The 24,262-nt window shown below is 42.5% G+C and overlaps 2 protein-coding genes across 5 annotated transcripts in view; one reads left to right on the top strand and one right to left on the bottom strand.

Moving 5' to 3' along the window:
* Positions 1-218: 218 nt before the first annotated feature.
* On the top strand, positions 219-9,478 carry LOC135394214 (esterase OVCA2-like). 2 transcript variants are annotated; one of them, XM_064624826.1, is made up of 8 exons: positions 219-475; positions 2,738-2,760; positions 2,817-2,887; positions 2,946-3,002; positions 3,064-3,185; positions 3,240-3,318; positions 4,288-4,431; positions 9,298-9,478. In XM_064624826.1, exons 1-8 carry the CDS (start codon positions 437-439, stop codon positions 9,441-9,443), a joined length of 681 nt encoding a protein of 226 aa, XP_064480896.1. In that variant the 5' UTR covers positions 219-436; the 3' UTR covers positions 9,444-9,478. The 2 variants fall into 2 exon arrangements, with proteins under 2 accessions (XP_064480896.1, XP_064480897.1); XM_064624827.1 differs by lacking the exon at positions 219-475 and adding an exon at positions 578-921.
* Positions 9,479-9,815: 337 nt separating this feature from the next.
* The window catches only part of LOC135394213 (transmembrane and coiled-coil domains protein 2-like), a 31,940-nt gene continuing 17,493 nt past the window's right edge, over positions 9,816-24,262 (bottom strand). For all 3 annotated transcript variants that reach the window (XM_064624824.1, XM_064624823.1, XM_064624825.1), the window contains exons 5-11: positions 22,416-22,641; positions 21,382-21,447; positions 16,026-16,302; positions 14,898-14,963; positions 14,687-14,842; positions 14,453-14,637; positions 9,816-11,734 (exon numbers count right to left, since the gene is read on the bottom strand). In XM_064624824.1, coding sequence (XP_064480894.1) covers positions 11,611-11,734; positions 14,453-14,637; positions 14,687-14,842; positions 14,898-14,963; positions 16,026-16,302; positions 21,382-21,447; positions 22,416-22,641 — 1,100 coding nt within the window. In that variant the 3' untranslated portion in view covers positions 9,816-11,610. The remainder of the gene's footprint in view (positions 11,735-14,452; positions 14,638-14,686; positions 14,843-14,897; positions 14,964-16,025; positions 16,303-21,381; positions 21,448-22,415; positions 22,642-24,262) is intronic.

Raw genomic sequence — 24,262 nt, 5'->3', positions numbered from 1 at the left:
ACGTCGATGCAGTCAAACGACGTCTGAGTATGTGGTGGGAGAAAACCCACAGGAACAATAACAGGACCACAACTGGTGAAAAAGACTGAGGAACTGTGTTTTTAGGCTAGGACGCGCACTGCCCCCGCAGAACGCTGTCCGCCCGGTATAAAGGGAACGGCCAACACGATCATCATCATCATCATCATCAAAGCCAACAAGCCAACAAAAGCCGACGATGGAACGGCGAACGGCTCTGCCATGAAAGCCGACGAAGCGACACGCGACGCGGCGAGGGAAAGGCAAACGAGTAACGCCTTGCAAGCGGTTTCCTGCGGCAACTAATTCTGTGCCATTGGATACCCGTGAGGGTAAACTGCCTCGTTACAAAGGGAAAAGCACAGCCTGAACACGAACTATGTCTATAAAGATATATCTGTAACTAACCTGAAAACACATGGTCCGCATGACGATGGCGAATGTCACGAAGCTGCGGGTTTGTCACATTTTTGTTGTTCTCTCGCTACCATGGGGCACAATACCTTTTTTTCAAAACGTAGTGAGGCCTAGGTGGATATTTCGATTGAAGAATGAAGTTAATGAAAAGGCAGTGGGCTTCCAGTCCATGCTCTCGAACTGCTCTCCCCATTTCCACCGTACTTTATCGAGATATTGGCGATGCTTGTGCCAGTCTTGGATATAGTTCGCTTCAACAACGTCATTTGAGAAGCCTCGACGTCTGTGTGTGTGATGTGTAGGAGATGTGTCCCTTGTGTATCTAAACCAGAGAGTCGAACCGAAACGTTTAACGGTCCGGTTCGGGTTTAGGTTCGGCGATAAGGGTTCGGATCCGGTTCAGGTCCAGAAGGCAATTATAATGGTTCAAAACGGTTCGGTTTCCGAACCGGTTCAGGAACGATGGGTGCGAATGAAGCACAACAGGCAGGTTAAAAGAAGCTTCCGTGTGTGTGTTACAGTGTTTGAAGTGGGCAGGAACGCGTCAGTGGTCGTTCAGGATTTTCAAAGAGTTTGTGCGACATGAAAGACAAGATTAGTAGCGGTTACAAGAAGAACATACCCATGAATTACTGGTTTGGGTTGACTTTCCCCGCACGTAGCTCAGGTCGCGGGGTTGTTAGCGGAATCTCACCAGGAATATCTGTCAACCAAGCCTGCTATCTTGGCCTAAGTCATTTACGTAATTAAAATTATTCGTTACCAGTCAGGATCGCGAATACACGTTAATCAAATAACGACGCTTCATGGTATGTAGTTGGATTGGAATGGTGCGATCGTGAGCTCGGGGACTTTATGTGTAAGGGGCACGTTATTGTGTCAGCACTGACCGCCGCCGTGCTCAGCGTTAGAGTGAAGTGTCTGTGGAACAAAGACAAAGCAAGTGCAAACAGAGAGTTCGACTCATTTTAGACCCACTGGCGAGTTTTAGATACTGTGTCAGTATGGTCGTTTTTGCTTCTTTTATTTTAAATCCACAAAGCAAGCCAACTTGGCATGTTCTTTTCATTCTGACCAGCATGAGTGTGGCCGGTGCTTTACTTTCTAGTACCCTAGGCACGCGGCAAACTTAATACTTTAAACGGAACGACAGTAACTTCACCTCCTGAGCAACCATCGTCCCGAATGACTGACAACATGCCCCTGCTTTCAACAAGCCAGGAGAGAACGACGCCACACAAGATTATAGTTGGTGAGGAGGTGAACTTACCGCCATTCCGTTTCATTAAGTGTGGCTAGCGTATAAGGGGCTTATGTAAGTTCACACGCGCACACGTTGGGAATTATGCTGCAGCGTTATATACACGAATACGTGCTAGAGCTGAGCTCAGGTAGTTTGCTTTTGCAAGGCATTACGTGCAAGAGAACAGAAGAAGAAAAAGAAAAAACGAAGGGGAGAATATTTGAAAGACCAAAGGTCGCACAGCCAACGACATATACGTCGGTTGGTCCGCGTATTGGTATTTATATACAGGATGCCTACGATAACGGTAGAGATGATCTCGAAGACATAGCGCTGTCAAAGAAAAACTGACAGGTTTTGGACATCTTGCAGTTAAGGACATCTTGCAATGCAGCGCCAGGACACCCTGTGTATAGCTGACTCGGACTAGTATATTATTATAATATGTCACTTAATGACTACTACCCAAAACTGTCCCTAATGTCCTGTTGACCTTTAATTCTTATATATATTTATGTGTATGTCTTAGACGTTAGTAGTCCTGGCAGTTTTCAGTTACTATCTGTTGCTATTTTGTGACTCGAGAAGATCCAAATCATTGTTGCAGGGCACGACTTTTTCGGCAAGAAAGACGATGTCTACGAAGCTAATAAATGAAGAAAAAATACGAAAATAATTTTTGTGTTCATGCACAACATCGAAAGTTTCGCACTTAATTCCGTGTGAACCGTTATTTGAACCGGAAACCAGTATTTTTTTACCAGTTTAGTTCCGGTTGAGCTCCAATATGGCGTCGACTCTTTTGGTTCGGTTCAGTTCCGGTTCGGCCAAAAATAACGGTTAATAACGGTTTTCGGTTCGGGTTCGGTTAGACTCTCTGATCTAAACAAGGCTTGATGTAAGGAGAACGTAGCCAGCCCCAGAAACCTCCCACTGTTGATCCCGTTGTAATAATTAATGCAACTGCTTGTTACTGCCATACCGGCAAGCAATAATGCTCTTGTTCAAACATAAACTTGCTCTGTAAGGAAACATGAGACACAAACTTTACCTTTGCAGGTCCTTTGTTTGCATGGATATGGGTAAGCAGCACTTTTTATGATTCCACTCTTGTGACGCTAATGATATCCCACAACAGACAGAATGCAAAGGTGTTTGCTTCCAAGATTGGGGCATTCCGTAAAGCGACAAAAAGTCTACTTGACTTAGGTACATAGAAAAGCTAATCTCTTGTTTCTTTCAATAACACTTCAATTTTTTCCTGAAGAATTCATTGATGCTCCAAATGTTCTTCCTCCCCGGTGTGAAAACGGAATTCAAGAAGGTAATATAGCATAAATTAGATGAGAGCGGCAATGTGTTGTTAACAGTATTCTCTTTTGCAGGTGACAGATGTGCCTGGTGGTATTCAATGTCTGATGATACAGTCACATGTTTGGAACTCTCCCATAAGAGCATTGTCTTTGAGAGATCTATAAATGCCATAAGGGAAGCTTGGATATCACACGTGAGATATGAGCAGCTTGATGATCGCAGCGTTGACGTGATATTTCCATTTCAGGGTCCTTTTGACGGTATATTAGGGTTTAGTCAGGGAGCCACAATGGTTACATTTGTTCTGTTTCTGCAAGCCCTTGGAAGTAAGCCTTCTGTTTTAATCCAACCAGTTTTGTACCATTTCAAGTCCATTAATTTAGTTACGCTTTTCATGGGCTGTTGTGGACTTAGCCATTTTTCTTTGCAACATTTTAGTATTCTACGCCCTTAAAACTTTTTTGTGTTAACACTCCGATAGTATTTCTGTTATTAATTTGAATAAACATGTTGATTTGCTGCAAACAATACTTGGGGGTCCAATGCCAAGAGAACGGTTCTGCATCACCTACCATGTGTGCACATGTCGTTCAGCAAAACAGGAGTCTAACGCGATGCCAGCCACCATAGCACCAGGATTTCCAAATATGTCATCACAGAGTAACTTAACCACTTCTACTGTTGTCTGCAAACTTCTTGACATGCTAAGTGAGGTCTAAAGTGCCAGCAACCTCAATGTTTAACAGTTTTAGCTGCCAAATGAAGCTCTCCCTTGCGAAAAAGCGAAATCACTTCCACACTTGTGTGAAAAGGGCCATCAATAATGTGCCTGCGTCAAAGAAATGTCACACTGACATGAACCATGATGACGTTAGAGATTTGACTGACAACTGCATATGTATTATCTTTTTGCAAATTATGTCAAACAAGGTCTGTTGTTGCAAAAAAAAAAAAAAAAGAAAGAAAAGAGGCCCATCATATCAGTTTTGGGACTGGCTTGGTGTTGAAGGTTCAGTGCCTTGGGGCATCCAACGTCTCAAAGCATGCATGGGAAATTAGTGTGTATGGGAAGAAAGTGCGCAAGATGGGCAGTAGAGAGGATTGGTAGTACAGCAACATTTTCGCAAGTATTTGCCAAACTCTGAGGGTATTTTTTTGGAGTTTCCTATTTTTTTGTAGAATGCAGAGTTTTTGTAATATAGCAGTGCCTTATGTTGACAGAAGCTAGGGAACGCATCAACAAGTGAAAGCCCTCCCTTGCTTTTGTGCATTAATTGACAAATTTTTGATTTCAGAAATCCAGAGCAATTTCAGGTTTGCAGTGATGATTGCGGGCGGCGAGTCCAGGTCCCTGTACTGGGATGTTGTCTGTGAGCCAAGCTTAGTTACCATCCCAACGTTACACATAATTGGAGAGAATGACAGCATAGTTCCCAAAGGTAACACATAATACACAAAATTTTTGTTTTTGCTAGTACAGCACTTATTTATTAATGCGAGGTGGGCAGTAACTACTACTTTAGCGGTTTAACTACAATTACTAACTACTTACTTGAAATTGTAGTGTAACTACTAGTTCAACTACATCTGAGCACCAGCAGTTTAAACTAGAGCTGTGCGAACAGCAAACTTTTGAAATCGAATTGGATATCTTGCAGACACTGTGAATCAAATTTGAATTGTTTATTTCAATATCCAATCAAATTTGAAATTTCCGGAAGGCCTAATTAGAATATTTTGAATATGTCACTTTGCTAAATGTTGTAACTTTGTGCCTGTTGGGGAACTGCTGCTCCTAATGGGGGAGCCTACAGATTTTCTGTCAAAATAAAATATAAGTAAAAGAAGCTCATCTGCTTTAGCTATTACGACACACATTACATTGCTAGGTGTCCGTCCTTTTGTTTGCATCTGTACTTTCTCTACTTCTTTACAAACTGCAAATCTATGCAAAACTGGATGTTGCAAATACATTTAGTGGCACCTAGGTTAATGCACATTGTATATATAGGACCTATCATGACTGATAATAACACCAAAAACGTTCCAGTCTCTTGTGGGAGAGTGGACCCGTATGGGAATTATTGTGAGCACAAGTACAAGTTGTCAGGCAGAAAAGCTAGTCTTTGTACATGTGGGCTGAACAGTGTTGTAGACAAGGAGTAGAGCCACTCATTTGACCGACACATGTCTCATGTGAAAGAGATGCTGGGTGATTTCACGCCGGATCAGGCAGGGTGGTCCGGTCCACCTCTCCAATTTTTTTCTTTCAAACATATATTAAAGGGAGACTCCGCACCAAAAACGTGTTGAGGTAACAGTGCGACATCAATCCGTACCCTATGATATTTCAGTGAATACAATTTCTCATCCCCAAGTGGCCCAGATGATTAGAAAATGAATATTTTGCTTCGAGTGACCAGGCGCTCCTCCACGGAAAAGCAGTCAAGCAACACTGTGCTTCACCTCACCGGTATTCCTCATGTACGACTTTCTGTAGGTCTTGCTTTTACAGCTGGCGAATATTTTAGAACGAAATCGAAGAACCAGACGACTGGTCATCCACGCGACACCAAAAAGTTACAAAGCGTGTGCCCGAAAAACAGCCAGTGGCCCACACGAGACTACCGGTGACGACACGCATGGTACAGGAGGTAGTAGAGGGAACCTGCAGAAGTTTCGGTTTCGTTTTGAGCTTCCCAGCTCTTTTGGTAACTAATGAGTCCCATATTGCCAAACCAACTGTATTTCTCATTTTGGAAGAATGTATCGGACATATTTACACAGCCATTATAATAGTTTCAGATTGTCCCGGAGTCTCCCTTTAAAGCCTTGTCCCTAGGAGGCATATTGGTGCTGAAAGTAGTTCAAAATAATTGGTGGTTATTTTTTAATGAAAGGCATTTCGATCACTGCGCTTCTTACGCAGTTTGACGCCACGCATCTTCATAACTATATGACATACTCAGCTGAAGTTTTTTCCACGCATTGTCTGGGGTGTGTAGCATTGCATCCTAAATTCTGAAGGTCCTAGGGTTTGCACTTTAGGAGATAAAAAATCGCGAAATTGCCTCATTTGTAAAATACGGTATGTTTTGAGAACCTCACAACTCGTCCCCGAGTTGTGATACCTCAAAGTAATCTACATCACCGTGTTCATCTCGAAACGAAAGCGAGTGCATCGTATTGTGAATTAGGGCAACACCCCCAACGGTCTTTTTGTGAGGGGTGTCTACGGAAAATGCATAAATTTCGACAGCGCGCATCCCGTATATGCTCACTCGTGATATCGTTCATTTTACTCACAAATGTTCTTCATTATGACTCAAAAAACTCATTACACTCATTATGACTGTAAATCGGGTCGCCTACTTAACCCATCCCATTTCGGGTCTGCATAAAATCTTACACGTAGTTACTTTTATTGCACAACACGTTTCACTAAACACAAATTTGCGCAGCTGCCCTGGCCTTGTCCACAATGCTGACGTAAGAGTACACCAATGAAGCTGCTACACTAAGTTTCAGAAATATTGGAAAAACATGTGCAATAACTGTGAACACTGTTCGAATTGCATTAACTATTCGACTGGAATTTGAAGTTTCGAATATTTGCACACCTCTAGTTAAAACTATTTTTGTGACTTTGTAGATCTTTTAACTACCCTGGCCTTTTTGCACTTTATATGCACTTGTAAGCTTTCCATATGCATAGAAACAATCAGGGGTAGCTCTCAGGTTAACGATTTCCTCAGGACCTTATTTGCTTGCCTGTGGCAAAGTTACTGACACTGTTCTCCAGATGATTCCTATTAAAGGGCTTGTTGGTGGTTTTCCATGCATGAGGTTTCAGGATCTAACAAGGACACAAATCAGGTAGACAGGTTCCACAGTCATCCACTGGAAGTATACGAGGAAAACAGATATCATTTAGGTAGTATTACTGATAAAAGAAAGGCATTTTGGGGTTTTCTGGCACACTTCCTAGATGGCTCTCGGCACACTCCCACTGAAGTCTGCCCAGGATGCACAGTAATCCCACTCTCTCATCCATGTCCACGTCTGTATGACACTCACTGCCACAGTTGCTTCACAGTGCTCACATGAAATAAAAAGGTTTATAACTACTTTTTGCCCATCACTGGTAATGATGCAATCAAAGGCCAAAATTGAGAGATCCCGGTAAACTATTTAATAAAGTTTTCTTGCTTTGACCACTCATTTGAGTACCGTATTTTCACGCGTATTAGCCGCACCGCAGATAAGCCGCAGGACTCGTTTTTGGATACATTTTGAAAATGTTTTTGCAGATAAGCCGCACTCGCAGATAAGCCGCGGGTAATACGACGTGACTGCTTTGTGCGCTAAACCAGTGATGCACAAAAAAAATCAATAGAGACTCTCAACACTCGTCGACGGCGTACTCCCTGCCAGCTGCCCTGTTCCCGTACTGGTCCGCGACGTCGACGACTTTTAGTTTGAAGCCGCTGTCGTAGCTGTGCCTCCGCGTTGGAGCCATGCCTTACCTCTAACTGCCGTGCCCGTGTCCACGAATGCTGCTGCTCAGGTCAAATGAGAACTGACGCTTAGCTGACCACGTTTTATCCCGATGGCAGGTGTATTGAACCCTTCCTGCCGACAAAGGAGACCGTAGGGAAGGCCATAAACCCTGTGGTCCACATTCCGGTGTCGGCATGATGTATAACAAAGGAGGTCAGTTCTAGTGTTCTACTAAGATCGGATTGTGCCCTTGTTGCGTGTTTTTTGCCGATTGATGAATTAGTGGTGTTCCAGGAGACATTAATCACTGTTACCCCTTTTGTTAAAGCTGCGTGGGGGAATGTATTCGGAAGGTCAGACCACTCGAATGTAGACCCGCCCCTGTTCGGTATTGTTCGTGCACTAGCAGGGCGGTCCTGTTCCGAAAAAACATGAGGCACTGTCGGCCCTTTCGTGTACTCCGGGGTATGGGGAAAATACCAGGGAAAAATAGCCATCAGATAAGCCGCACCGTGGATAAGCCGCAGAGCGTCCGCGAAAAAAAAAATTCGCGCATAAGCCGCGGCTAATACGCGTGAAAATACGGTACTTCATTGCCTGCCTGCACTATTCCATCACCAGATGTGTGGGGTTTATTTTTCTCCAAAAGGCTCCACTCACATTTATCTTGTAATGAGATCACTGTCCATGGTATAGGGTTTCCTGATAGGGCTCCCCTGTGAGTTCATAGAAACATGGACCGTTTGAAACAAGGCTCTCTCTATGCGGTTGAGACATCCTTGAGTTAAGTAACAGTCCATTAACCCATTTAATAACGAAAGAACGAGCAGAGCATGTTGATTGGAACTATGCACAGATGAGAACGCATGAAGGACACTCTCTCTGCCAATTTCACTGAATGAGGTGCACTTCCTCTCCTTGGATTTGGGGGGCTGTTTGTGTAGGGTTTAATTAAACTCGTCAGTTGCAGTTCAATGCAGTCTTTGTGCTGTCTTCTGTGCGTTCTCAACTATGCATATTAACCAGTTTGTAGTACTTGTTTAATAATAGGTGTTCATAATGATTTATTGATGTTTTTGTGTCTAGCATGAATAATTTTACAAGATTAATAATTTCAACATTTGCTCGACACTATCTCTACACATTTTTGCACAATAAAAGAGTGAGCAGTAGTGCTGTTTATGGGCAGAGTAATAAATGAATTTATAAATGTACGCTATTAAAAGTGGGGTGAAAACAAATTGCTTCAGCAGTTTCGTGTCCTCTACATCTGCTTAAGATAATGAGAACCTCGAAGAAACTATGGTCTCGTCAGTGGAAACATAACTCTGAGATGTTTTCGGTATTTTGGTTTGTGCTGGCGTGTATTTAATTGATTAATATTGACTGCCAGAAAAGTTTATACCACTAATGCTAACAACTTCTTTGTACAGTGGCTACCAAGTCATCTGTGGTGTGATCTTTATCGTGTGTCATTTACGAGCAACTAGAGTTCTTGCTCGCATGATTAGCAAAAAACTAAATTAGCATCCCACAAACTGTTGCATAAAGGTGGAATTTGATGGCTGCAGAAATGTTTTCCCATGATTCATTGTCTTCTAAAACAGAAGTGGACCTACTTTGGAATGCCTTTCGAAATTAGAGTGAAACTTTTTTTTCTTTTGTGAAACATTTCTATGTGAAACATACGTCAAACATTTCTTTGTGAAACATTTCTAACGTGGCAATGCACATTCATTTTGTTTGGATGATCAAGTTAAACTGGCCATGATGGAGCTAATTTAATATTTCTTTCCTTCTTTCAGAAGTATCATGTGGGGCATTGCAGCATTTCAGCTCGCCTAGCGTCCTTTTCCATCCTGGAGGTCATTATATTCCAGGAAGTGGGCCATGCAAGTTAGAGTACAGGAATTTTTTTAAAGAGCAGTTGCGACAGAAACATCACTCATAGGTGGACGTTTCAAAATAAATGCTATTCTGCTTATAGATTCTGTGTGCACAATTGAGCTAAATATACTTGCATACTACTCATAATGTAGTGTAATGCCATTGGTGTACATAACTGCCCATTACAATTTTTAGGTTTCCAAAATTGGTTGTGCAGAAAATCTCACCTTAAGTAACGTTGAGCCTCGATAAGGCTCCTCGATAAGGAAGTAGACAGTTTCTCAATAGCACCTCCGTACCTACGATCATGACAGGTTGGAACTCTGGTTCACAGGCCAATTATTCATCAAGAGCTTTGTGTGCGAAAAGCTAATTTAGCTGTTCTATTAGAAAATGAACAGGAATGAAAATACTTCATTACATCCTTGAAACACACTGATGCTAAGAAGAGATTTTAATGAACCTCTGCCCTTTGCTTCTCCAAAGCACTGCAGCTGTCATGTCAGAATCAGATGGCATATCTGCTATACAGTAAAACTCCTTCATAGCGAACACATTTTTAACAAAAATACCACTACAGTGAATTTTTTGACGGTCCAATAATGGGCATCCTTTTTAAGGGAGATACCTGTAGTGCAAATTTTTTCACTGTCCCCTGAGCTTTGTTGTCAAGGAGGCTTATGGTTCAGGTTGAGTACTTCTACTACTTGTTTCACTCACTGCTTGGCAAAGGCAACTGACTGACGCAGTAAATACAATTACGAGAAAGTTATCTGAATCCTTCAATACTGTTTTACATACTGAACTGCACAAAAAATGCACTTTACATACGTCTTCCATAGAGAGAATTTCTCAAAAGGTAACTGCATGACTCGTACGTTTGCAACTCTTAACACAAACAGAAGTAAAGAAAAATACTCCATTTCTTAAGTACACACATTCAGAAAACCAAATAGGCTAATTTTTTAGACTTTACATCAGAGATGAGACCATAAGATCATATAAAACAGTTTCAGATTAAGCATTTGTAGTGCAAAAACCCTAGAGCCTTTGAATTTAAGCTAACTATAGTCTTCAATGCATGCTGCATAGCGTACTAACTGCTATGTCGTAGTATTAGACAAGCGAAGATTAAGAATCTTACTCTTTGCATTGTTATTCGTCATAAGCTAGAAAGTATTCATCTGTGAACTAGTGGACGAGTCAATGAGGACAAACACGACACTTGGACCTTACAGCCTTGGATTAAATAATAGCAGTCGATGGAAAGCAGTTGAGTCAGATTTACACCCAAGCCATACTAGGAAACTCACACTCTCTCTCTCTCTCTCACACTGTTGCCACTTGCACTGTACTTGTGTTTATTTCATGGTTTAAAAAAAGCTGTGTATGGTTTTTGTCATCTGGCACTTCACATAAATTAGCTAACTAAATCTATGTTTTATTCATTTGCAGCTCACTGGAAGCAGTAGTGATGAAATAAAGTGATTGTACAAAAACTGCTCTTATCTGGGAAGCTGTATATATATATAAAACTTATGTTTTCAGGAGCTTCAACTACAATGTCAATCTTTGTTACAGCAAATTCATGTTTCTTTTATGAGGGCGTCATTCGAGAGAATGACAAACTCGCACAGTAAACCCACACAAATGAGAGGGTGCACAATGAACATGCTTGTCTCCGTTTCATAAGAGCTAACACATAGCGTGCATTCAATTTCAGTTTGTGGTCGACTCTACCATTGAAGATGTTGAAACACCAGGAAATTGTGATCACCAAGTTTAGATTTGTGGCAGTAGGTTGTGGCCCAACAAACATTAAAATTATTTGTAGTAAAATGTGGCAACTTTCCTTGCAACGGTTTAACTGTCCTGAAAACAGTACATGCAACGTGTGAGGGGAACCTCCGGAAATGTTACTCTCTCATTACAACCAAGGTAAGCGAAGTTGACTGGACTGCATCTCATAAACCGAGACGAAACATATAGTACAAACAAAAAATTTACACTTTATACATCCTACGTGATTTCAACACGTCTGCAACATGTATGTGAAACAATCGTGTGCAACAATTTTGTTGCGATCCACATTGCAGGCCACTGGAAGTGACACATTGTCAAGATGGGTGGAATGCACTATAAACACACTTGTCCGATAACCACCTTATTACAACTTTTTCTCACAGAGTAAATTATCACAGAATATTGAAGAGGCTTTGGATGACTGTTGTTCATCTCTGTAGCCGTTCTAGGAGGTCGCTCAGGTGAATCTTGAACCACACTGATAGTTCCGGCCATTGTTTCACGGCTGTGCAGATTGCCAGTATGAGCAGTGCTGTAGTGAACACTCTCAGCCTGCGGAAAAAGTATTTCAAAGCGTACTTTACTTTTTAAAAATAACCAAACAAGTTAATCATCTTGTGCAAGCCCAACTTTTTTTACGTACCACTGATGCTTTATGATGCCTTTATCTGCATATCTAGTCTTATAGAGACAAATATGTGGTACGTTTGCAAAAGCATTTCCGATTGGTTCAAGTATGGTAGCTTATTACAGTGTTTATAGGAAACGGGTCACCTTATGTGTGCTACTTTCTTAGAAGTAACATCAATCAATGAAGACAAAACAGCAACTACAACTTTGCAGTAAAGTGTTCATTTTTTTGTTGAAAGCCACATATCCCTATCAGGGTTCGGCAACGTCCCAGCAGGCGCCAAGAGGTAAGTGAGGAGACAGCGGGGGAGGAGAAACGCTGTGACGCAATCGACTGATAATGCCGGTGCAGACGGCTTTGAGAATCCAGGAACATGAGTCAGATATACGTGGTCCTGACGGCTGCTCAAACTCCAAGCGAACTCTTTCGGAACTATCCTGAGGGGCCAAACTGCGGCAACACACGCACAAATGAAGCACCATTATGTGAAGCAAAACGTGTGTTTATGATTGAAATACTAAACGGCTTCCTGCCAATGTGTCGTCATTGTAAGCCTCTTTCATTGTGTCCAACAGCCATGGCAATTTTGGGTACTCCTGTTAAGCTGAGCTTCTGATAAGCCGAACATATTTCCGCAGTTCCTTCATGTTCGTCTAAAAGGGAATTTACTACACACCACGGCGACTACTTCGATGCCACCTCTGCCATCACGACGGAGAAACTGACTGTGACGTCAAAACCATTCAACCATTCATTGGTGCAATCTTGGAGTGAGCAAAGGATGTAAGTGACGTCAGTCAACTTGCAGGGGGCGTGTCGGGTGACCACTCGACGTGTTTTATTGCGCGTGAACTGCGCCCGTATTGAATGCAATATTGCAAAAATAGTATAGATTTCAGATAACAGGCCTCCTTGCGAGCCGTTCACCACTGAAAACTCAGATTTTTTAGGAATCCCTCCATGGACGTAATTTCCTCATCTCTGGTTCCTCGAGCAGGAGGAGAAATGGGAAGAGTTTGCTGCTAGTAAGCTACGGTAATTTTCTCAGGAATGTTTCACAAAGGAAATATCGTGCATTCCTGAAGGTAATGCGTTCTTTATATCAGGTGGTAAAAAAAAATATATATATATATCGAAGTGCCATCCGTTTACTACATACATAGTATGAGAGCAGTGTGTTCCCGTTTAGGGTTACCACCTGTACAGATTTCAACCAAACAGTTAGGAAATTCACGGCTTGCGTTCAGTGTCCGGGTGAAGGTGTAATTCGGACATATAATGTTCAGAAATTGGCCAAGTTGGAATAGAAAAACTTACGACTCGAGTTTTTCGTTTGAGTCGTCATCGCCAAAGACTGAGCGATAGCTAAAAGGAACAATCAAAGCTACGTTGAGCCACATGAAGATACTGTAGAAAATCTCTCATCTATTATTAGAACCCTCCGTACCCATGCTCAGCTTTCAAGTCTCAAGAATTTTATACAGTCCCTCACAACCCACTTCATCCAATCAAAGACGTGCCAAAAAAATGGAGAGAGGTGTGGCAGGGCCCAACAGTAACAGCTACCCACAGAACCCATAGCTTGAGATAGTTCACACTGCACTGGCAAAACCATGTAGATAGAGAACGCCTACGCATTGTCTCCCCTCCCTCTTTCAATTAAGAGTCGAAATTTGTCTGCTACTGCGAATCACCATTCTGCGAATTCGAGAACCCACAAATGACTGCAGCTTACCTGGAACCTGCAGACGTAAATATTTAGACAAAAAGTGCAAGACGCTTTCCAGACAATCAGTTTTGTGAAGGACTGAGACAGTTTTGCGCTTTATTTCCAAGTTTTCCCATTTAGTACGCAGGGATGTTCAATCACAACTCGTAGACGACGGTGGTTCTTCTCCATGGCCACGACCATGGGATTGACTACGGCCGTTGAAAACATTATCCTGATTGGCTGACTCGTAATTGTTACGTCACGTCGACGAGCGCACAGGCTTTCTGTATCTAGGTGGTGTTGGCACTGGGCACAATGCAAATGAAATTGACTGGACCAATAAAAATGCCAAGTTATGCATTCCAGCCTGCCAATCAGGGGCCTTCCTGCTTGTTTTTTTTTACTTCTAACGTTTTTTTGCCTGACGCTCAGTTATTTGTAGCCTGAAATAACTAACGCAACTTTTGGTTAAAACCCTTTTTTTGTTTATTTATATCATTCATTTCTATATTCATATTTGGTCAACTCTAGGTCACTATTTTATTGGAGAGCTTCACGCGAGTTAAGGGATCGTTTTTTAGTACCCGCAGCGAAGTACACAAAAGTACATGTTCTCAAAAGTACAGTACATGTTTTCATGTTCACCCACATGATACGTGATTTTCATGTTCACCAACATGAAACACGCGATTCTTAGCGTACTGTATCCCTCAAAACGTTCATCTCAAGTGTCAGCTGGGCAGACACCTCGGAGGGCCTGACCCAGCCCCTCAGTCGCTGCCTATGAACAGGTAGCTTCTGATGACTCGGAGTAGCGCGATTTAGCGGTATTAATCAGGTTTAACCCGAATCAGGCGAACCTCACTTCCGGGTACAAACTGGACAAATAATCAGCTTAAATCCCAAAACTAAATATGATGTACTTCACCTCGATTGCAGGAAGGGCATTATAATGTTGGCAACTGTAGAGATTAGAAGAAGGATAAGCTGAAGGAGCATTAAAAGCACGTTGACCAGCTTCAGACAGAGGGCTCGTGCTCGAGAATTGTCCAGCGAATCCAGGCTAACCAGCTGCTGGAGGTGCTGGTGTTGCTGGTGTTCCATGCGGCTGATCTGAGAAAGACTCAAGTTACCATGTATACGGTTGCTTTCAGGCACTTACTCTAGTTTGACAGCTTTCCAGAACCTCCTGGACATCTCTGAGCCTTTCCTCACTTTGGTATTGCACCTTCTCTTCCATATCTGCAATGCCTTGTTTCAAGTTCTCTATCTCGTTCTGATGCAATTCGATCAGGTCGTTCATCTGCTCTTCTAAGCGCTACAAGAAGAGAGGGCTCAAAATGTTGTCGTCTGCTATTATTTACAGCACTTACTTCGTAGCGGTAGCGTTCTTCTTGGAGGGTATGGGAGAAGTATGTATACTCCTGCTGCATTTGGTTCTGAAAACAATGACGACACCGATATTACAATTAGCCTTCCTTCACATTTGGTCATATTAAGAAAGAAACGAGTCACTTGTGTTCACCACAGTTATTTGCATTTGAAATGCACATCTGAAAGCATGCTTGAAAAACTAAGCTACTACGAAATCACTGGGGGTTTTCTTCCTCATCCTTGTAAAATGTAGGGGCAACAAACTCCCTTATATGTAAAGGTTAGTGGTGTGTGAATATCCCCATTTTTTTAATATCGAAGCGAATACTAATATGTTCGATTGAAATTTCGAATCGAATAAGATATTGGTATTTCAATTGGGAATCGAATTGAATGCCTCCTCCATACCGAATATATATTCAAATGGTTGCCGCGCAAAAAGCCATGCAAGAACAAAGAACTAATCTACAGCGAAACTGCCAGAGACACTGTTTAAGTGCACTAGTAGACTTATCCTATCCCTTTCCTTAAGTCAAAACAAGGTGGCGCAGCACTCTATTTCGTCCTCGAATGCACCACCTTCTGAATGCATACTTATAGAGATTTGTATACCGCTGCAAATTAAACTAAATCTGTTCTTTGCTAACGTTTCTTGTACGTTTACACTTTATTTACACTCTGGCTATACTGCAAACCGTTTGATCTTGCAACTATTTGCTTTGTATTCGATTCGGTTTTACAGTCACTTGCTTCGTATTCAAATAACCCAATCCGCTATTCGCTTCGTATTCACTTCAGCCCTATAATTATTGACTTTGTATTTGCTTCGGTTTTCAAACTACTATTTGCACGGGTCTAGTAAAGATGTGTGGGTGCTCACTTTTTGAGACTATCAGATTAAATGGCTTTAATGCAAGTCCACCATAGCAGGGTTCTAACATTTCCAAAGTTTCATTTGCTGAAAACTTAAGCACAGAGTGAAAACCTTCAGGGTGTTTAAAGGAAGTGAATTTCTCAGGGTTACACAGGGCTGACACTGTTGCAAACCGTTTGTTTGAGCAAGCGTGACAGCCTCATTTAATTGCACAATGGGGTTATTTGCTATAAAACAGAAAAACGAGTCCCACCTTGAGAGCCTCAACCTCTTCCGACAACCTCTGACACTCCTCCTTCCGTTCGTTCAATTCTATTAAGACCGATTCCAAGTCTGTGTCACACACAGTGTGTGTTGGTACAGAGATTACTGTAGAGCTGCCTTCTGCTGGTGCACTGGGCATAAATGCTGCTACACTTGGCAATGGAGGATGGCGAGGACTAGTGATATTTGCCGTGGAGGTGCACTGTGCCATTTGGCTAGACTCAGATGTCATGCTCGAGCTGTCATCATCAGAAGGGTACTTGTTACTGTAGACACACAGAGTGAAAATGGAATTAATCAAAAATCTCAGGTCATCATGTGTTCGACATGAGGTATTTCTGCATACAGTCAACACGCAGTAAAATCACTCGCTCTTCGTCTCTCCTCAGTATCACTCCTTTACCAGACGACAGATTTTCTTTAGCTGCCTTAGAGAGGTTCATGACTATGAACAGAGAAGTAGGGTACAGCTCCCGTCAACAATGGAAAAAATATGGTCTCGTTCCTGAGCGCGAGTAAGCAACCCTTGGGGACATGTAGAAATCTTAGTTGAACAAAATTCTTCTGTTGGTTTAACGCTAGGATTTTGTTCATTTAAGATTTCCCCAGTTCCCCCAGGGTGGCTATTATCGCGCTCGGAAACGGGACCGAATTTTTTCCGGCGTTATTAAGGTTCATGGGAGCTGTACAAGCGAGCTGATGTATTTGAAATGTATTTGAAATGTATTTGAAATGTGACTCTCAGTTACTTAAAAAAAAGAGCGAGTTACTTCCAAGTTACTTCGGACACAAAATAGCATAACGCAGGTGCAGCGCGAGTGAGCAGTTGAGTTAGACCTTGAGTTGCCTGCGAAGGTGTATAACACGCTTAGATCGTTTTCATTTATGTCCAACAATAGACCTCTCCCTGTTTGTAAACAAATGACGTCATAGTGTTCGACAGCGCCAAAATTTGGTAGAATTGAAGTGCGCTCAAAGCTAGAGGTGAACAATGTCACGCCTGAAAGCCACGGTCTTGAGGGGATTACGATATGGTCCCTTAAAGGGACGCGACCCTCGGTCCTGCTTCTCTTTCAATGGGAGACAGCGAACAAGTGCCCGTTCGTGGAACCCAGCCCTCTCCTTCCGATTTGTTTCGGTTTCAGTCTGTCTACCAATGTCATGATGACGTTTCTTTGGTAGAGGTCTATTCGAACGTTTTGCATCTTGCTCACTGTGGGCGAACAATGGTTCAGCTTCATTTCAATGACAGTGGTTCTTACTTCCTGAATAATATACTGTCATTGATTGAATATCCCGTTTTATGGCAAAAAATGTCATGAAGGAACCGGAGAGAAAGCAAGAAAATATGTGGACGTGAGTGAAAAGAAAGTTAAAAGTAACTTGGAACGTAACTTAAGTTACTTTGGCAAAGTTACCTGAAAAAGGGACGAGTTTCTCTGAAAGTTACCACAGCGCAAAAGTACCGAGATAAGTTACAAGTTACCAAAAAAAGGAACTTCGTTACAGTAACGAGTTACCTCGAACTCTGATTGAGGGTAACTTGTTACTTTGACTAAGCTTCTTTTTTTTGAGAACTTTTAACTTGCAGTATCTTTTCGAGGAGCTCGCTCCTTTTTAGGTTTTCAAGTAACTCGGAGTAAGTTCTCTGAGTAAGAACTTGGGGTTCCAAGTTGTAATGTAATGTGAACTGTGCCCTCGCTCTCTAATCAGACAACAGTTGCTATGTGTGTGCCGGTTGAACATGCACAACACGTCTGATTCCATTCCCTTGATATGTGGTGAAGGCTACGAATTATGTTTTGGCCTAGTACCGTATTTACTCGCATATTGGATGCGCTCGCGTACTGAACACACCCCACAACTTGAGCTCACAAATACTGGCACTTTTCTGTTCCCCGCATATTAAATGCACACCAACTTTAGTAGCACAGCCGTACAGTCTCCCACAACGCCGGCCATCATAATGTACAGCTACTTGCATCAATGGGCGCGTTAAGTGTCTGCTCCGGAACGTTTGTTTGGCACTCCTACCATTAAGTGGTTACGCTCGTACTCAGAGTTTTGTACGCGAGCGGGCTCTTCACGCACCTGCTTTTGGAGTGTGTACGAATTGGGGGTATCATGCTCTGTCACGTGACCTCTTCCCTCCTCTCCATGAAAATGAAGAAAGAGAACGCAGGACATGGGCCGGCAGCAGAGCAGAGAGAGTAGTAGGGAGAAACGGCAGCACAGCGAGCGTGTTCAAGCGGCCATTTAACAGCTGCTCCAGGAGCACGAATTTCAGAGCGCCCGAGGAATAAAAGAGCAGCTACTTAACGTGCCCAGTGAGAACGAGCGCCTGGCGCCAGAAGTGATGAACGACGAATGCGACCAACATAGAGGAGTATTTCGTCCATGTTTGATGGCATGGAAGACGATTTGGTGTGGGAGAACGGCACAGATCTCTCGAAATAAAACGAGAGTTAAGAGTACTTAAGTAAAAAGTAACTTAAATGTTGCGTTCCTATTCCCCCCGTATTAAACATACCCCCTCAATGGCGCAATATTTTTGGGTAAAGGCGTCTGTCCTATACGCAAGTAAATGTGGTATTAGGAGACTCAAGTGCAATTCACCATAGCGACGAGTAGCATATTGATAACGGTGTATATAATGTTCTAAGTTGAGAAGTGCAGTACTCAAATTCTCCATCTTTGTGTGCCAAGTTTTTAAAAATAACTATCAATAACTTTCAGTCACTTTCCACTACTGAGCTGCTTCCTAGGTGCTAGGCTTCCATATGCATTGGAAAGAAAAAAAAGGAGCTGACCGCACCAACCTGCTGGATTTGGTATAGGGTATTACATTACATAAGTACGCTCCCGAAAAATATTTGGTAGCCAATGAAATGTGTTTCCTCTGGCATAATTCTACAGAATTCTCACAAAACGAAAGTTGGCCTTGTTGAGAACATGACAAGCAACTTTGCAGAATTTCGAATCTCTCTTTGTGTCAGCTACTCCCTTGATTTAACAGCAAGATTTTGACTTGCATGAAAAAAAAAAAAAGAGTTTGAATAACAAAACTATATTCATTGAGCACTTCTGGAGAAAATACGTACTGAAAATAGCAGACACTACAAATGCCAAAAATTATTCTGTTTTCACAATTTTTACACACACACAGAAATTGTTTGCTCGATCTTTGTGGACCTTGTGCAGCGATGACATATAACAGTGATGTCGAATGATGGGCTATGATGTTGATCCCGATCACTGTTCTTACAGCAAGCATGGAGTAAGAAAGACAGAAGGTGAAACTTGATTCTCTCCCGCGACCAGGTAAAGTTGATACAGGAGGACCAGTGCTATGTATTAAAAGGGAGTCTGGCTATTAAGGGGTCTGCCCATACGTGGAGCTCCCCCATTTTTTGAACTCGCTGGCCAATCACGAGCCAAAATACAGTTAGTTATTACCGTAATTTCACACGCATAAGCCGCACCGCAGGTAAATCGTAGGACCCATTTTTAGGAACGTCTTGAAAATTTTCTGGCAGATAAGCCATGGGCAATACGACGCAATACGATTTGTGCGACAAAGGAGACCGTAGAGAAGGCCATAAACCCTGTGGTTCATATTCCGTGGTTGGCATGGTGTGCAACAAAGAAGGTCAGTTCTAGTGTTCTACCAAGAGCAGATTGTGCCCTTGTTGCGTGCTTTCCAGAGATCGAAGGATCAGTGTCCTCCCAGAAGACATGAATCACTGTCACCACTTTCATTAAAGCTGCTTGGGGGAAGGCACTAGGAAGGTCAGTCTACTCGAATGTAGACGTGCCACTGTTTCGCATTGTTCGTGTACTGGCAGGGTGGTGCTGCTCCCGAGACGCTGTTGACCCTTTTGTTAAAACCGGAGTATGAGGGAAATACTAGGGAAGAATAGTCATCAAATAAGTCGCAGAGCGCCCGCGAGAAAAAACTAAACAAAACAAAAAACAAATCACACATAAGCCGCGGCTAATACGCATGAAATTACGGTAATCCCAGACTATCCAAGCTCCATTTCACCTGTATTCACTAGGTGCCGCCATTTATGGGAAACTGAATTGGACTAGACTGAATAGGATATTCCCTACTGACATACCAATTACTACCAACATAATGAGTTTTGCAGCTACTTTCATCAGTGCCATCTGGATTAAGAGTGGTATGTCGGGAAGAACAGCAGAACAGAATCACTTCCTAGCATAACTGATTTGTCGGCAGAACTGCTTGTGGGAGCAGACTGCCGGTATTGTACGTATTTTAATTATGAACCACAACAAGTTAGAATCCAGAACGGGCAAAGGTGCGTGGGTTGGCTGCTCCGTCTGTACTCTGTTCCCGCCCTCCATTTCCCTGCTTGGCATGCCAGCCTCTCACTGTGCCGCATCGGTTGCTCACCTGAGCTTTCAGGGTGCTCTTGTTTCCCGTTGATTGCAGAAAACAAAGCATGCCATGGATATGTGTTGTAAATACAACCATTATTCACGTTTCTTACTACATTGGTCCCTGTTAACCGCAGTGGAAGCTGCCATAGGGCTTGAAAAGTTTCCCGTTACGTTTCAAAGTGAACGCGCAAAAACGATGGGAACCAGGAAAACAAGTGCTGCGCCATCTGTCACGTTGGAAACTGCCTTTCTCCATCTCCGAAACTGACTCTATCTGGTCAAGCGCCGCCGCTTGCTTCCATGGGGAGTTTCACCTCCTGTCTTTCTTGCACTGATGGGCAGCGACCAAGGCCCACCATGATATGATGTTGAAGGAATTTCTATCAATCCTGTGCAATGCTTTACCAACGATTGCAATTACGGAAAAATGTACCATGTGTTGAGAGTTATATTAAGTTTAGATAGATAGAAATTCTCCTTCACTCCATGTTCAATGAAGCAGCATTTTCTTACAGTAATTGCTCCCATAGCAAAGCAGCCTGTAGTTGCTCACTTTACTGCTCTCATTAATTGCTTTCTCAATAGATGAAACTCTGCAATGACATTGAACTGCAGAAGCCTGCTCGACCCTGTCGGAAGGTTGGATGGTTTTTTGAATTATTAGAATGAATCCATCTCATGTGTGGCTGCTCCAAAATCAGATCACAAAGTTCCCATTTACAACCACAGTACCAAAAAAATGCAGTCATGGCAAAAAAAAAAAAAAAAAAAAAAAGAACAAACGAAGGAAAGACCATCTATGCATGACAGAGGGTGCCAAATGTGTTGTTTCTCAACGGAGGCACTACGAGTGTGCACCTAGCAAATATGATATGTCGTGTGAATAAATATTTGCGATGCTGCTTTAAAAAAAAGAAAGCGAAAACAAAGCGACTTACTCTGTTGATGAATGTGTGACAGATGCCAAGCCTGACAATCCACCTTTAATGTTTCCCACAACTCCACTGAGGACAAAAAAAAAAAAGGCAATAAATGAGGAAAGATCCAAGAAGAGAGAGAGAGAAGGAGCAAAAGTGAGAGGCTCCCATAACTGAGCAACATGTAGCATGGCTGGAAACCCTGCTTCATTCATCGAGCAGTCTGTCACAATATTTTTGCTGTGAGGTGTATTGTCACTGCACAATCAAGTTTAGAAAAATGCCTGGAGGAAACAGCCCCATCTCTCAGGAGACGGCATGGGGAGGGGGGGGGGGGGGTCCTCATGGAAGGGGGTGGCTTCTACAGGAGCACGCCACCCACCAAGGTCACGCAGTACAATGATACTTCTACAGTGATAAGTAGGGCCTGAATTTTTAGGCATTTACCTATAAGTACCTGTAAATGCCTAAAGGTGGCATTTTTGGGGTTGCCTGCCTTTTTACAGACTCTGCTGGATTGCAACCTTTCTTAACGTTTTTAGATGCCATAACAGCCTTTTTTTTTAGCAATGCAAGTGCGAGTGCACCGATACAGCGAGCAGACAACACAGAGACATGGAGAGAGTGAAAGGCCAACAGATGACGCCGGTACAACCGGTAACAGTTCAAACCGAACTTCTCAAGGATTGCTGTTGTTCTTCGAAAGAAAGTCTAATAGTAATTAGTAACCTGTCACAAATGTGTTACGTTGCACTTCAATATCACGTGATGCCTGTCCGCTAATCCGGGCAGACTCAAACTTCATTCTTTGCTAACGTTGAGGGTCGCCACCTTTCAGTTACTGAAAGTGTTTAAGATTATTTAGTGCGATAAGTATGAAGAACTGAGAGGTGATGACAAGTTCTACGTGATGGTACCTGATTATATGGTCTGATTATATTTCACTTTACAGTTCCTTTAAATTACGAATACATTTCATCATCAAGTGTGCCTTGTGTTAGGTACTGCTGAACAAAGTCTTCTGTATAGCATCCACTAATAACGATGTAACTTACCTAATCCCCTGTCCCACATTCTGCAATACCTCTCGTGGTTGCCATGACGATGAGGCTCCGTGAGTTTCCAGGTCCCGTTTGCGCTTGATATAAGTTTCCAGCTTCTTTTGCTGCTGCGCTATTGTCTGTGCAGATTTCTGATTTTTCTTCTCGAATATGTTCTTAATTCGCTGCATTTGCTGCTTGTCTGCATTTGTCGCTAGCTTCAAGTATTCGTTGACGTTTTCTGCAAAGAGACAGTTTTCATGAAACCATCACTCATCGTGAGTCGATCTCACAAGCAAATTTGTCTTGTTTCTCTTTTCAGGTTACAGCTGCTTTATTACAATCTTGGATTGTGAAGCAGGACACCACTAGCTGAGCAGCTAGGAAGTACAAGGAGTTCATGAAACGAAGGCCAGCATATTTATATTTAAATAGTTTTTCATTTATTTATATGCCTAAATACCTTGTAAATACATATACTGAATGCACATGTGTTTTCAAATTTTGCAGCTACTGGGTCATCTACCTGGTTTGGAGGACACTTTTAGACGCTTCTTTCGGGACACTGCACTTGCATCAGCATTCTAACGACATCAACGTGATTCATTCCTACCAGTACAGGACCCAGTACCAAATATGACTTTTTTCAGGAAAGAAGGAAAAGCTCCAGTTGAAGAACTTGTGAGCTGACAAAAAGTACTCTGCCACCAGATATCAGCTTAATGATGAATTTACGTTACATCATGATGAACTTGAAAATAGCCCAAATGCCGGGGATTGACATCTTTAATGGGTATATACACTGGCAAACAACAATACAACAACGAAAAATTTTGAAGTTTCGAAACTCATTCGAGTTTCATCATAAAAAATTTCTGACGAGTTTCCAAACGTAAAACTTTTTCGTTGTTATACTGTTGTTTGCCGGTGTATATACCCATTAAAGATCATGATGAACCCAAGATAACTGCAATGCAGCCTACAATTTTGGATAGTGATTTCTTTATTGCCGTTGGATCTGTACACGCTATATAAGAGACCATGGGCATTCCCAGAATTTTTTCCAAGGGGGGACAAAGTACTTCCAGGGGGGCAAGTGTGCAACCCCCCCTCCCACATCTTTTTCTGGAGGCGGATGTTGCGGGTGTTTAGAGGTCCCCATTATCAAATCTGAGAATAATCATGACAACCTATGACTAAAGAGCGCACTTTTTCACAAGCGACCTTGGAGATCAAGTGTGTGTGTGTGTGGGGGGGGGGGGGGGGGGTACAGCCCCCCTCGACCTTGCGAGACCCTTTAGGATTCGGATATTCGCTGACGACAAAATCTTTCTGGCTTCCCTTCCATCTGGTGATGCGAATGCTTTGGTGTCTTTTGCAGCGATGTACAGTCTTTTAGTGTAATTTTTGACCAGGTTATTCACGCATTCAACATTCTTTACCAATCGACCGTATGAAACTTTGAACAGCAACGAAAATGCTGCTATCTCCATCGCCAATTAGTGTCGTACATCTGATTCCATACATTCGTTCACTTTCTTGGAAACCCTGGACGATAATGTCGCGCTCTATTGAGGTCGAAGATTAAGTCCAGTTGCATGCACAGGTGTGTGGAAAAGGATCTTTCTCTTCAGACTCCACACATTGACAAAGAATGCAATACTTGTTCTTCATGCTAATGTACAGTATCTTTGCCGATGACAACCGTGACACTGGTGTTTGCATTGTAGCTGTGCCCAAAAGACCTTTTACTCCATCCTCCGTCCACTATGACCAGAAATGTCAAAAGCCGTCAGGATCAGGGCATTCTTTACAATGTTCCTTACTCTTCTCGATTGTTTCCTCGCCTTTGATGGATGTTT

The sequence above is a fragment of the Ornithodoros turicata genome, chromosome 5 (assembly GCF_037126465.1).
Source record: "Ornithodoros turicata isolate Travis chromosome 5, ASM3712646v1, whole genome shotgun sequence".
Lineage (NCBI taxonomy): Eukaryota > Metazoa > Arthropoda > Arachnida > Ixodida > Argasidae > Ornithodoros > Ornithodoros turicata.
Note: the sequence above shows the minus strand (reverse complement) of the source record. Positions and strands in the feature narration are given on the sequence as shown.